General features: G+C 33.3%; 1 protein-coding gene across 1 annotated transcript in view; it reads right to left on the bottom strand.

Moving 5' to 3' along the window:
- Window positions 1–528: 528 nt before the first annotated feature.
- LOC145325582 (uncharacterized) overlaps window positions 529–13,514 on the bottom strand; it is a 94,914-nt gene continuing 81,928 nt past the window's right edge. The window contains exons 18-21 of the mRNA XM_080168549.1: window positions 8,347–8,427; window positions 2,364–2,493; window positions 1,608–1,716; window positions 529–813 (exon numbers count right to left, since the gene is read on the bottom strand). Coding sequence (XP_080024675.1) covers window positions 774–813; window positions 1,608–1,716; window positions 2,364–2,493; window positions 8,347–8,427 — 360 coding nt within the window. The 3' untranslated portion in view covers window positions 529–773. The remainder of the gene's footprint in view (window positions 814–1,607; window positions 1,717–2,363; window positions 2,494–8,346; window positions 8,428–13,514) is intronic.

Here is a 13,514-nt window from a genome sequence, read left to right as displayed (position 1 = left end):
ACTTTTGCTTTGCTAATGTAGCAAAAAGAAGAATAGAAACAAAGTTTGTAAAAAAAATTTAACTTTATATGTTGAGATAAATACTAACTTTTTAATAATCCGCAGAAATAATTTGATAAATAAGCCAAAATATATTTAAAAATTTCATCTAAATCAGTTAGGGAGTTGAATCCATTTTTATAGAAGCAGAAATATAATCTATGATTATGGTTTTGACCCTCTAAAACTGTAATCTACCTTTCCACTTTCCCCTCTCTTGGTGAAGATATCTTCAACGCCGATACGATTTTTGAAATGTAAGATTCTACTTTCCCCTCTCTTGGTGAAGATATCTTCAACGCCGATACGATTTTTGAAATGTAAGATTCCACTTTCCCCTCTTTTGGTGAAGATATCTTCAACGCCGATACGATATTTGAAATTTAAGATTCCACTTTTGCCTCTCTTGGTGAAGATATCTTCAACAAGAGAGACAAAAGTGGAATCTTATATTTCAAAAATCGTATCGGCGTTGAAGATATCTTCACCAAGAGAGGGGAAAGTGGAAGGGTAGATTACAGTTTTAGAGGGTCCAAACCATAATCATACATTATATTTCTGCTTCTATAAAAATGGATTCAACTCCCTAACTGTAAATAGATTTCACAATTGATATCCCTTTATAAAGCCTATAAAAAATTACCGACTAAATTACCAAAGGCAGGCCAGTTTACATTTTAATTAGTATTATTTTTTGTAGGCACTATAAAAAGCTTCATTACACTATGCTTGATTTATAGGCTGTCATCATTTGCTTGCAAATCTTCTGTACTCCTGTAAAAGGGTAAAAATATAAATTCAGATATTACTATTTCCAGTATGCCTTTAAGACCAATTAATATCCGCTGGATTAGAACCGGTTTTTAATATACTGAAAAAAAATAATGTATAGCATCGTATTACAGAAACTTTTCACGAATATTAAAAGAAAAACCATAATGTTAATGCCAGTTTTGTTATCCCTCACCTACGGCCCCTCGATATTACATCTTAGGTTTTTTGGTTATTATTATAATATTCTAATCTTTGATGTCTGAAACCTTTGGGGTCTTTTTGCAAATCTTGGTTGGTAGGTACAAAGTGGAAACTTTTTAAACTATGAAGGGGTTTGTTTTGTTTAACAAAATTGGGTTTTTACCAACCTAGCAAGATTTAATAAAACTACCCAAAGTTTTTAATCTCCCAAATATGATAAAGTGATATTAAACCTATGGGTGCCAGGATAATTTACAGTCCAATATCCCCTCCCTCCCTAAATTAGTTCCGCGGTTTCCGAGATTGTAATGGAAATACATCCAGCTACTTTAGAAGTATGAATTACCAGAGAAGGAGAGGACAATGGACTGTTTATTATACTAGTCCACAAAGTTTTACAAAAACGTTATCTTATTTGTTAGCTTAAAATCTTTGTGGACTTTTAATGAATTTTGATTTGTTGGTTTATTAAGTTTAAACGTTTCAACCACTAATTATAATATACAGAAGTGGTAATTTTGTGTGTCATCATTGTGGATGTAGATCAATTTATCGGCCATTGTTTTATTCCTTTAGATCCCTGATAGAATTACCTATTGATTAATAAATTCTCTCGGCGTTTCTGGATTAGTTTTTGTAGTTCTAATTTTTCTTCTGAAGAGTTTTGATTTTGATTGGGTCTTGTATTCTTGGGTACAGGCTATAGTAGTCATAGATATACTTTATGTTTTACTAGCAGCTTTGCCCCATTTACCGACAAAATATCCTAAAACCCCCGCAGGACCAGTATCTATATTCCCAATCGTTTAAGCGGTTACTAAGATCTTAAGCTTTAGGCGGACAGACAGACGGACGGACGGACAAACATCGTTCCAATTTGCATTTTAGATAATTAACAGGGGTGATAACATCCATAAAGAGCAAAGCTCATGAATAGGTAGAAATAAATGGATATATAGTAAGATTGATTAATAGAGAGATAGATAGAAAGTTAGATAGAAAGTTAGATAGAAAGATTTATCGATATTGATTATATTAATACTTAAGATAGAAATAAAAATAGTAGGAGATAGATTGATAAATAGGAAAATATATATATACAGATAATAATATAAAAATTAATATATTATTACTAGGATCTTATAACAGATTTTCATGTTCTCTAATAAAGTGAAACTTGCAACAGGCTAAAATAACAATACCCCCATCCCCTCCCCTCCTACTGGATGAATAAAGTGACCAATAAATGAGTTCCATGTTAGCAAGCTAAATTGACGACAATTTTTCCCCTGTCATAATATCCACATATGTATATTCTACATTCATTAATATAAAGCATATAATTCCCTGATCTGAATCCAAACTATCACTGCCATTGTCCCCCTCCCCTCCGCTGCTCTCCCCCTCCTCAACTGTGTCCAAACTCTTTTTCCAGTTTCGCTTCAATGATCTTGGCATCCGACTGTACTTGTTATCATCCTAAATAGATGGATAATTATAAAAAGAAACGCGCGAAAAAGGCTTTTTTTTTCAAGATTTGCTTTTACTCAGACATTGACCAATTGTTGTACATCCATAACAGTGAAACACAAAATTACCCCTTTCTGCATATTACAATTATTGGTTTAAACATTTGAACACTCACCTAAATGAACCAAACAATGAATATCTGATAAACCAACGAATAAAAAACGTTATTATAAAATTTTGGGGACTAGTGTAATAAATACCCAGATATCCTCTCCCTGACTGATTTATACGTTAAGGTGCAAAATTAAATTAATTTGAACAAGGACAATTAAATCTCAGAGTAGAGATTCTGTTTTAAATTAAAAGAAAACATACAACCAACTACTTAAGAAAAAGAAGGAAGGGAAAACATTTTTTAAAGCGAAGCTTTTCTATAACTAGGGTCGGTATGTCCGTACGTAAATGATAGCTCTTTTCGTTAATTTAGGCATGTTAAAATCCTCCTATCAATTTCAAACTTTGCATGATGATTCCTATAGGAGTTAGGTTTGTCTTTCCTTTTCAGTGCTTCGCTTTTATGGATGTTGTCATCCTTGTTTATTAGTGAATTTGTTAAGAGGTAAAAACTATAAATTTTTTGCTAAATTTTGTGTTTTTAACAATTGTAAATGTATATAACAACCCTATCATTATCGACAGTCAGACAGAAATAAACGCATATAGATAAGCTTCACTACTAAAAAATCATTAGAATTTAAAAATATCAAGAATTACCTAAATTTTGAATTACAAAACACCACTATCTGTTGAAATTTCTAGAATTTGTCCAATTACAATTTAAATTCTAATTCTAATTATACAAATTTTTTCCTTCATTTTATATTTCCTTTTAAAAGTTAAATTAAAATTAAAAGTTGCATAAATGTTCAGCAATCACTTTTCTTTTAATGTCGGTAACAATTACAAGGAGGGAGGGGACATTGGACTGCACATTATACTGGATCCAAAGGGATAAGACAAAGGCCAATAAATTGACGAACATCCCCAATGATAATGCACAAGATTAACTCTTCTGTAGATTAAAATTAGTGTTTAAAACGTTTAGATACTCAACAAAATAAATCAACCAATCAAAATTCTGTAGAAGTCTTAAAAGTTGTTAGCCAACTAATAAGAAAACCTTATCGAAAATCGTTGGGGACTAGTGTAATACCCAGCTCATTGTCAACTTCCTTCCAGGATAAAACTAATTTTAGATTAAGATAAAAATAAATCTTAGAACTTTAATTTAAAATTTCATAAATGAAGTGCATACCAACATTAATATATTATTTCTGGAATACATGTTTGAAAAAATGAGTGGGTTAATTTAAAAGCTCCAATTCATTTCATGGAATAAATATAGTGCATAGGAAAGTAATCACAGTTAAAACAAGGATGACAACATCCCTAAAAGCGAAGCTCGGAAGTCAGTTGGTAGACAAACTTATTTAGCAAAAAATAATTACATGTACAAATCACACCATTATCATGTAGATTAACTTTTGTAAATCTTACCCATTTATAATCTAACCTGCGCCTACGCCCCTAGCATTAAGGGGATTAATATTACGGGTAGCAAATAACCCAAATAAAACCATCCCAGAACCTATATAAGGCATTCCTAGAGGGGAGAACTCAATTGGTTCAGTAGTTATTAAAATGTAAAGGTACAGGCAAAAATATTTACTACTTTATAAAATCGAATTTTTAATTTGTATATAAAAAGGAAGGGCACCTCACAAATAAAAAAATCTTAAATTCTACCTATGGGTTACTCTTCAATTTTTAATCTATGTTTAATTAGGAAGGTCATTTTGCATAGATGAAAAATATGCAAACTGAATATTTAAGTATGTATGTAAAAAAATTATTGAGTGTCTGACAAAGTGGCTGCTTTTGCTAATACTGCAACTAAATCTTCAGGAAAATAAACAAATAGGCCAACACTTGGGACTTCTTATGAATTTTAATTGGTTGGTATATTAAGTTGAGTGTTCAAACGTTTCAACTACTAATTGTAATCTTTAGAAGGGGTAATTTTGTTTATTATCATTGGGGATGTACATCAATTTATCGGTCATTGTCTTATCCCTTTAGATCCCTGGAAAAAAAACCTATGGATAGATGGACGAATAGGCCAAAAATGCATAGATGTAAAAAAAATTGTAATCTCACTATATACAGAGATAGCATGTTAGATACTAGGCCCGTTCCAAAGCCAAGTAATTTATCAGTGAGACACCACATAAGCTTGTTAATAAAGACAGTAACTTTAATGTAATTTCAGGTTGTAAATAATTCCTGGACCAAGATACTACCTAGTAAATATTATATGAAGTATTATACTGTAAAAAAAATCACATAAATATATTATTTAAACACTAAAAAATATATTTCATAACTAAGGAAAAGTTTTTTTTTAAAATCAGTTTAGCATATTTCAATAATTTTAATTGACAAAATTAATGTGTAATGTTAATAGGTTTATATTAAACTTAACATAAAAAAATCACGGAACCTTAAAATAAGGATTTTATTTGGAATTTATAGAGGGAGGAAGGGAACATTGGACTGTTATTACACTAGTCCCCGAAATTTTATAATAACGTTTACTTATTCGTTGGGGACTTTTATATTAAGTTGACTGTCTAAATGCTTCAACCACTAATTATAATCTACATAATAATTTTGTGTATCATCATTGGGGATGTTCATCAATTTATAGCCATTGTCTTTATGGACGAACATATAAACTCTGAAAAAAGCTCTCCTTCGTTGATAAAGTATAGAAAATATAATTTTTGACAGTATATAAAAATTCGATATTTATTAGGAAGGCATTTTTCATATAAATATTCAGAAACAGTTTTGCTTCATAGTACTGTACAGGAGAACTATGTAAGGCCACGGGTTAGCGGGATCTTAAGCTTCAGACACCCAGATATCTTGTTACTTTTATATTAGGAAGATTGTCCTTTATCATATTTTTGGACGTAGGGCCGTACGGACAGACCCTAATACTAATAAAAATCTTTATATAAAATGTATTTCCACTATGGCTTCGGAACCGGTTTATATCTTTGGATTAGAACCGGTTTTCAGCCACACTGAAAAATCATGTATAGCATCGTATTAAAGGCAAATTTAAACAAATATTAAAATAAAATACCAGTTCTTTTTAGCTCGGGCCCAACAAAACTGATTTTCATTTTAATATCCACGGAAAGCTGCCTCTAATACGACGCCATAAAAAAAATATTCTAGATGTATCCCTGTGTTCATGTGTGTTTGTACATAAAAATCTCGCTAACCGCTAGACAGAAATGGCTCAACTTTCACTGTCAAACTTCTTGTGCTGGATAGGTTTTTAACTATTTTTGAGGAAGGTACCTACACTTTTAGGATATAAATCACTTCTAAAAAAACTCATACCCAATCAACAAAAATGTATTTGAAAAGATGACCTCTATGGGGCTTGGTGTCGCTTCAGGTTTTAGTCCTCTCCACGCACCTTCTAACATACTTCGCGTCATAATTGCGGTGTAAAGCCTCCATTCGCCCTATAGACGACAGGCCCTTTGATTTCACGACTTTTGTCTTAGAAGTCGTAATTATGTATTGTAATGACTTGCGCCTTTTTTTAGCCAAGGCATTCACACAATTCTACTTCTTTATGTCGCGCACTTTACATAGCAGTAGTAGGAACAATTTTTAACATATTAGTTTACAACTCGGTGTTAAGCCTAGATTCAAACTTATCACCTCCCCGACAACTAGGGGACACACTTCATGTTGAGCCACGGTGGCGGGTAATTGAAGTAGATAGATAGAAGAAAGTTAGCTAGATTGACAAAGAGAATGTGTGCAAAAAACTAGTTTGAATATAAATTGAGAAATATAAGAGCTTTATAAAGAAATGACATTTGCTAAGAATAAGTGCACCTTATACAATAAAGGTATAAGGACAGACGTCCAATCTTCGAAACTCCCCATTTTACTCCCTTTCAAATTTTAATAGATATATTAAATTATCCCTCTCTAACCTTTGAAACTCCTTATTTTACCCGCCTCAAAGTTTGTTGTTTGTTGTAGCCATGATTCTCTAAAGTTAGGACTCAGATGCACACGGAGACTGGAAGTGAGAATCCTTTGACAAATCTTTGCACTTGGTTGACAAATGCTGTCGCAATTTGTCAGATTATGATCATGCAACCTTCCCTAAGATGCCCTAGGGTTGTAAGGAGGGAGATTTGTAGGAAGTTAGGATTCTACAAATCAAGCAGCTTTAACCATGCTTTCCCTAATCCATGCTCCTCGTATGAGAGTGCCATTAATTAGGGTGGCTTAATATGGAACACCTGCCAAAACTCTAGGCCAGGGTGATGTAATAATTGAGTAGCTTCCACGAGAATTACGGGTCAGCTTGTAATGTAACATAGAATACAATCAGCTGTGCGCGAAGCTTGCCGCCTCAAAGTAAAAAGCTTGGACGTCTCTGAGTATAAGAATTACTTTCCATGTGTATTTTAAAAGTGAAAATGCCCCTATCCTAATGAGCATAAAGTACATAACTTGCTTGGTCCGTTGGTCCAACATTGATAATTTGTATATGTAAAAGGCTAAATTACTCGGCTGTTATTTAAGAAAGATAGCTCTAATTTCTTATAAAGAATTATCTGACTACTGAGTCTCAATTTTAATATTTATTTAGTCCGCCAGTCCTTAATCCTCAATCCTCTTTGACCGTCCGACATTTTGTATATTATGTAAAAATTGTCTCTTTGGCTCTAAAATTCTAAATGTAATACTTTATTTGAAATGTTACCCAATCTGTTTGTTAGTCTGAAACTTTAGTTATCATTGAAAATTTTCTGTAGAATCTTAGAATTATTAAATTACAAAATCAGCTACATTATGTATTGTGTCAATTTAATTCATAGTCTTGAATATTTAAACCGTTTTGATCATGATTTTAAGCAAACAAAGCAAAAAATATCTAAAGCCTGATTAAAACTTAGATAAAAACCTATTTACTGAGTATCGATATTTTAGTAATGGAGCTAATACATTTATAGGACATTTCTCAGTAATCTTTTCTCTGAGCTGGATCTTTAAATCATTTTAGGGGTGAGCCAGATCGGAGTGAGCCGAATTTCAGCCAATCACAAGCGGCATTTCATAAAATACTGTGCTCTCATTGGTGGAAAGTTGGCTCACCCCGATCTGGCTCACCACTAAAATGATTAAAAGATCCAGCTCTGGTAACTTTTTTATCCAATCTAAGTTACAAAACCTAAAGCTGCAATTTCATTATTTTTCATTACATTTCATTGTTGTGTTACAATACCATCATATCAGATAGGTTGATGTAGAATTTTTAAATAAAATAGAATAATAGATTGTTGGCTACATCCATCAAAATATAAATCTATAAATCTGAATATTTTAATGGAATAATTTATGGAAATATAGAATCAGGGGCGTGCGTGAGGAAGGTGTATCCAACCCCGTTGGCCAATTTAAGGGGGTGAATACACACCCCGAGGTGTCCTAAAAATTCACCCCTCTATAGTCTACACCCCCCTGATACACCCATTAGCTAAGAGGTTCACTTAAAACCCTGTGCACGCCACTGGATAGAGGAATATGTTCATCTATAGATAAATTGATATAAATGTATGAATTTGTATGGATAGATAGATTGATAGATAGATCATAGATAGATGGATGGATAAACAGATAGAATAATTGATAGATGGATTAATAAATTGATTAATAGATGGATTAATAATATGATAAAAATGATATTATTACACTTACCTCATCACTCGAAGTCTCTGAGCTGGTTTCTGAGTAGACAAAGGTGGTATGACATGGATCTATAGATATTCTCTTACCCCCCTGAAATAAATATAAATATAAGGGTATGACATGGATCTATAGATATTCTCTTACCCCCCCTGAAATAAATATAAATGTAAGGGTATGACATGGATCTATAGATATTCTCTTACTCCCCTGAAATAAATATAAATGTAAGGGTATGACATGGATCTATAGATATTCTCTTACCCCCCTGAAATAAATATATATATAAGGGTATGACATGGATCTATAGATATTTTCTTACCCCCCTGAAATAAATATAAATATAAAGGTATGACATGGATCTATAGATATTCTCTTACCCCCCTGAAATAAATATAAGTATAAATGTATGACATGGATCTATAGATATTCTCTTACCCTCCTGAAATATATATAAATATAAAGGTATGACATGGATCTATAGATATTCTCTTACCCCCCTGAAATAAATATAAATATAAAGGTATGACATGGATCTATAGATATTCTCTTACCCCCCTGAAATAAATATAAATATAAATGTTTGACATGGATCTATAGATATTCTCTTACCCTCCTGAAATAAATATAAATATAAAGGTATGACATGGATCTATAGATATCCTCTTGACCCCCTGAAATAAATATAAATATAAATGTATGACATGGATCTATAGATATTCTCTTATCCCCCTGAAATAAATATAAATATAAGGGTATGACATAGATCTATAGATATTCTCTTACCCCCCTGAAATAAATATAAATATAAAGGGTTCCACGACAAACGTAAGAGTCCCAAACGTCAGAGTGGAAAAACATCAGAGTGGACAAACGCAAGAGTCCCAAACGTCAGAGTGGGACAAACGTCAGAGTGGGACAAACGTCAGAGTGGACAAACGCAGGATTTTTGGGACAAACGTCAGAGTGGACATTTTATAAGTAAAACGTATGAGTCTCGATTTTATAATATATTTTCTTTATAATTAGGTTAGGTTAGGTTATAGGCTAGGGGGCCGAGCGCCCGCGGCTAGGCAGGCTAGGGGGCCGAGCGCTGCGGCTAGGTAGGCCAGGGTGCTGAGTGCTGCAGCCAGAGTCATTTTCTTTATGATTAGGTTAGGTTAGGTTATAGGCTAGGGGGCCGAGCGCCCGCGGCTAGGCAGGCTAGGGGGCCGAGCGCTGCGGCTAGGTAGGCCAGGGTGCTGAGTGCTGCAGCCAGAGTCATTTTCTTTATGATTAGGTTAGGTTATAATTAAAATAGCATAGACTCTGATGTTTTACTTAAGCAATGTCCACTCTGACGTTTGTCCACTCCGACGTTTGTCCCACTCTGACGTTTGTCCACTCTGACGTTTGGGACTCTTGCGTTTGGGACTCTTGCGTTTGTCCACTCTGACGTTTGGGACTCTTACGTTTGGGGTAGGACCATATAAAGGTATGACATGGATCTATAGATATTCTCTTACCCCCCTGAAATAAATATAAATATAAGGGTATGACATGGATCTATAGATATTCTCTTACCCCCCCTGAAATAAATATAAATGTAAGGGTATGACATGGATCTATAGATATTCTCTTACCCCCTGAAATAAATATAAATATAAAGGTATGACATGGATCTATAGATATTCTCTTACCCCCCTTGAAATAAATATAAATATAAGGGTATGACATGGATCTATAGATATTCTCTTACCCCCCTGAAATAAATATAAATGTAAGGGTATGACATGGATCTATAGATATTCTCTTACCCCCCTGAAATAAATATAAATATAAGGGTATGACATGGATCTATATATATTCTCTTACCCCCCTGAAATAAATATAAATGTAAGGGTATGAAATGGATCTATAGATATTCTCTTACCCCCCTGAAATAAATATAAATATAAAGGTATGACATGGATCTATAGATATAGTTAGAACTCTAGGGGGCTAGGTGTCGCTTCAGGTACTAGACCTCTCCACCTTGGAACATACATACAATACTTATGATTGCGGTGTAAAGCGTTCTTTCACCCATCAGACAACCAACTCTCTGAGATGCACAACCTTTGTCTGAGAAGTCCAAACTGTGCATGGTAGCGAGTTGCGCCTGTTTAAGGCCAAGGCATCCCCCCCACTCTAAATATTTACGGTGCGCATCAGACATATTAGCAGTGGGAACCATTTTTAACGTCTTTAGTTATGACGCGGTGTCGGACCAAAATTCGAACCTACCACCTTCCCGACGACGAGCGGATGCGCTACCTGTTGAGCCACGGTCGCGGGTTAGAGATAGATACAGATATAAAGATATAGATATAAATATAAAGGTATGACATGGATCTATAGATATTCTCTTACATCACTGAAATAAATATAAAATATTCAGTAAGATCTCATAAACGGATGAACTGATTTTCTACAATTTTCAAGCCAGTTTTTAGATGTGGTCTCGGAAAGGTTTTAGGCTATTTGCCTGTGGCTATAACTTATAAACCTTTTCGCCACAAAAGCTTTTTAAAACCATTAGAACATTTACCCAGCTAATTCTAACTTATTTTTTTAAACCTTATTTCTTTTTTAGAAAAAAAGTAATTTCATTTTAAAATAAATCAATCTAATGGTTTGAAATAATTTTATTTCTTAGAAGAACTTGAAACATGAATAAAATGCTTTCAACTCTTAACGCAAAAGAAAAAAGTGTTTAAATAAAACTGTAAGAATTCAACAAATCTTTTTATATAGAAATCTATTTGTTATTACTCGTATGTTGCACCAGATTTTCATGTACTCTAATAAAGTTATATTCCCAGTAGGCTAAAATAACACTTCCTTTACAACATTCTACCCTCCTGCTGGGTAAAAGAATTTAACAATAAAATAGGTATTTATTTATTTTCGTGACAGAGAGGGAACACCTTTCTAAACTAAGGAATGTATTTATTTTCGTGACAGGGAAGGACACCTTTCTAAACTAAGGCATCTATTTATTTTCGTGACAGGGAAGGGACACTTTCCTAAACTGAGGTATGTATTTATTTATGTGGCAGAGAGGGAACACTTTTCTAAACTAAGGCATCTAATTATTTTCGTGACATGGAAGGGGCACTTTTCTAAACTGAGGTATGTATTTATTTATGTGAAAGAGAGGGAACACCTTCCTAACTGAGGTATGTATTTATTTATGTGACAGGGAAGGAACACCTTTCTAAACTGAGGCATGTATTTATTTTCGTGACAGAGAGGGAACACCTTTCTAAATTGAGGCATGTATTTATTTCCGCGACAGAGAGGGAACACCTTCCTAAACTGAGGCATGTTTTTATTTATGTGACAGGGAAGGAACACCTTTCTAAACTGAGGCATGTATTTATTTTCGTGACAGAGAGGGAACACCTTCCTAAACTGAGGCATGTATTTATTTCCGCGACAGAGAGGGAACACCTTCCTAAACTGAGGCATGTATTTATTTTCGTGACAGAGAGGGAACACCTTTCTAAACTGAGGCATGTATTTATTTTCAAATAAAAAAAAACATGAAAGATGAAAGCATACTTTATTCAAAAATATTTCAGCCGCTAACATATTTTCTTGCAAATTAAAAGCGGCCGGATTTTTTATGAGATGGTAAATTGAGATTTTTCAATTGATGATATAGTTTTAGTTATGCTTGTTTTATTCTGTTTCCAAAAAAAAACTTCTGTTGGATTTGATACTTAGTAGGTTGAAGATTGAATCCTCCTTCCACCTTCAATTTTTGCTTTAAAAATTTGGCAGTGAGGGAGGTTTTACTATATGCAGGATCAATATATATAGTTAGCAAGCTAAATTGACGACATTTTTGCCCCGGTCATAATATCCACGTATATTCTATATCAATTGCGGCTGCGGATCCTAGCGTTTTTTTTCTGTGAAATTACATATTTGTGGATACAAAAACATTTCTTTTTATGGCTGGTTCTAAAGACATTCTGTTGCAACAGTTTGACATAACAATAGCATGTCATCCCTGGCTGATATAATACTGTTATTTCTTTAAATTTGCTAACCAAAGAAACATCTTTTTTTATTTGTAGAAATAACTTTTACATCTTTCAACTTTTAAACCCTTTTTTTGCATTAAATCTTCAATGAAAAAGAAAATGGAATTTTTCCTCATATTATTAAACGCAAAACTTTTCTATAATTAGGGTAGGTCCGTCCGTCCGTAACGGATAGCTTTTTTCGTTAATCTAGGCATGTTAAAATTGTCCTATCGATTTTAAACTTTGCATGATGATTCCATTGGGTGCTAGGTACGAGTTAGAAAGCAAAGCAACTCTATAATCATTACCAGAAATTCCGTACGTTCATTTTAAACATGTTGATTTTTAACCTTTTTAACATTTTTATGTGATAAAATTATCCGATTGGTCTGAGTTTTGGAATACTGATTCCTAGGACAACAAAGTACATTGTTATAAGCGAATCATCTCTATAATCAAGTCCTAAAATGTATGTCCATAAACATTATCCTGTATCAAGCAGTTTTTCAACAAATACATTTATATTCTGATTATTCAGTTCTGACACTATACAAGTGTTAATGTCCGTTTGTCCTACCGTCTCAGTGCTTCGCTTTTATGGATGTTGTCATCCTTTTTTTTTAAATACATATATTATTCACATTAGTGAAAACTATGACATCATTTGATGTTTGCAGGGAAAGAAAGGACACTGGAAGATTTTTTATAAACATACTATTTGGATCAAAAACTTTGGGTACTTTTATCAAATCTTGATTGAAATTTGCAGTGTCCAAACTTTTCAACTAATAATATAATAATCATAATTTACAGAAGGTAAATTTAGTTCTATTTCATCTATTAGCTCGTAATTATACGGATTGCTAAATCGCAGGGATCTAAAGGGATAAGACTAAGATTGTCGATAGATTTTGTACATACATACCCAATGATGATACAAAAAATTCCACCTTCTGTAGATTAAAATTAGTGGTTGAAACGTTTAGTCACTCAATCAATCAAAGATCAATAAAAGTCCCCAAAGTTTTTAAGCCAACTAATAAGAAAACGTTATTCTAAAACTTTGGGAACGCGTAATAAACAGTCCAATGTTCCCTTACTCCATGCATAGATCGACTTGCAGAC

Source organism: Acartia tonsa, chromosome 8, assembly GCF_053477335.1.
Source record: "Acartia tonsa isolate MP-2025a chromosome 8, ASM5347733v1, whole genome shotgun sequence".
NCBI classification, from domain to species: Eukaryota; Metazoa; Arthropoda; class Copepoda; order Calanoida; family Acartiidae; genus Acartia; species Acartia tonsa.
This window is presented reverse-complemented; position numbering and strand designations above follow the sequence as displayed.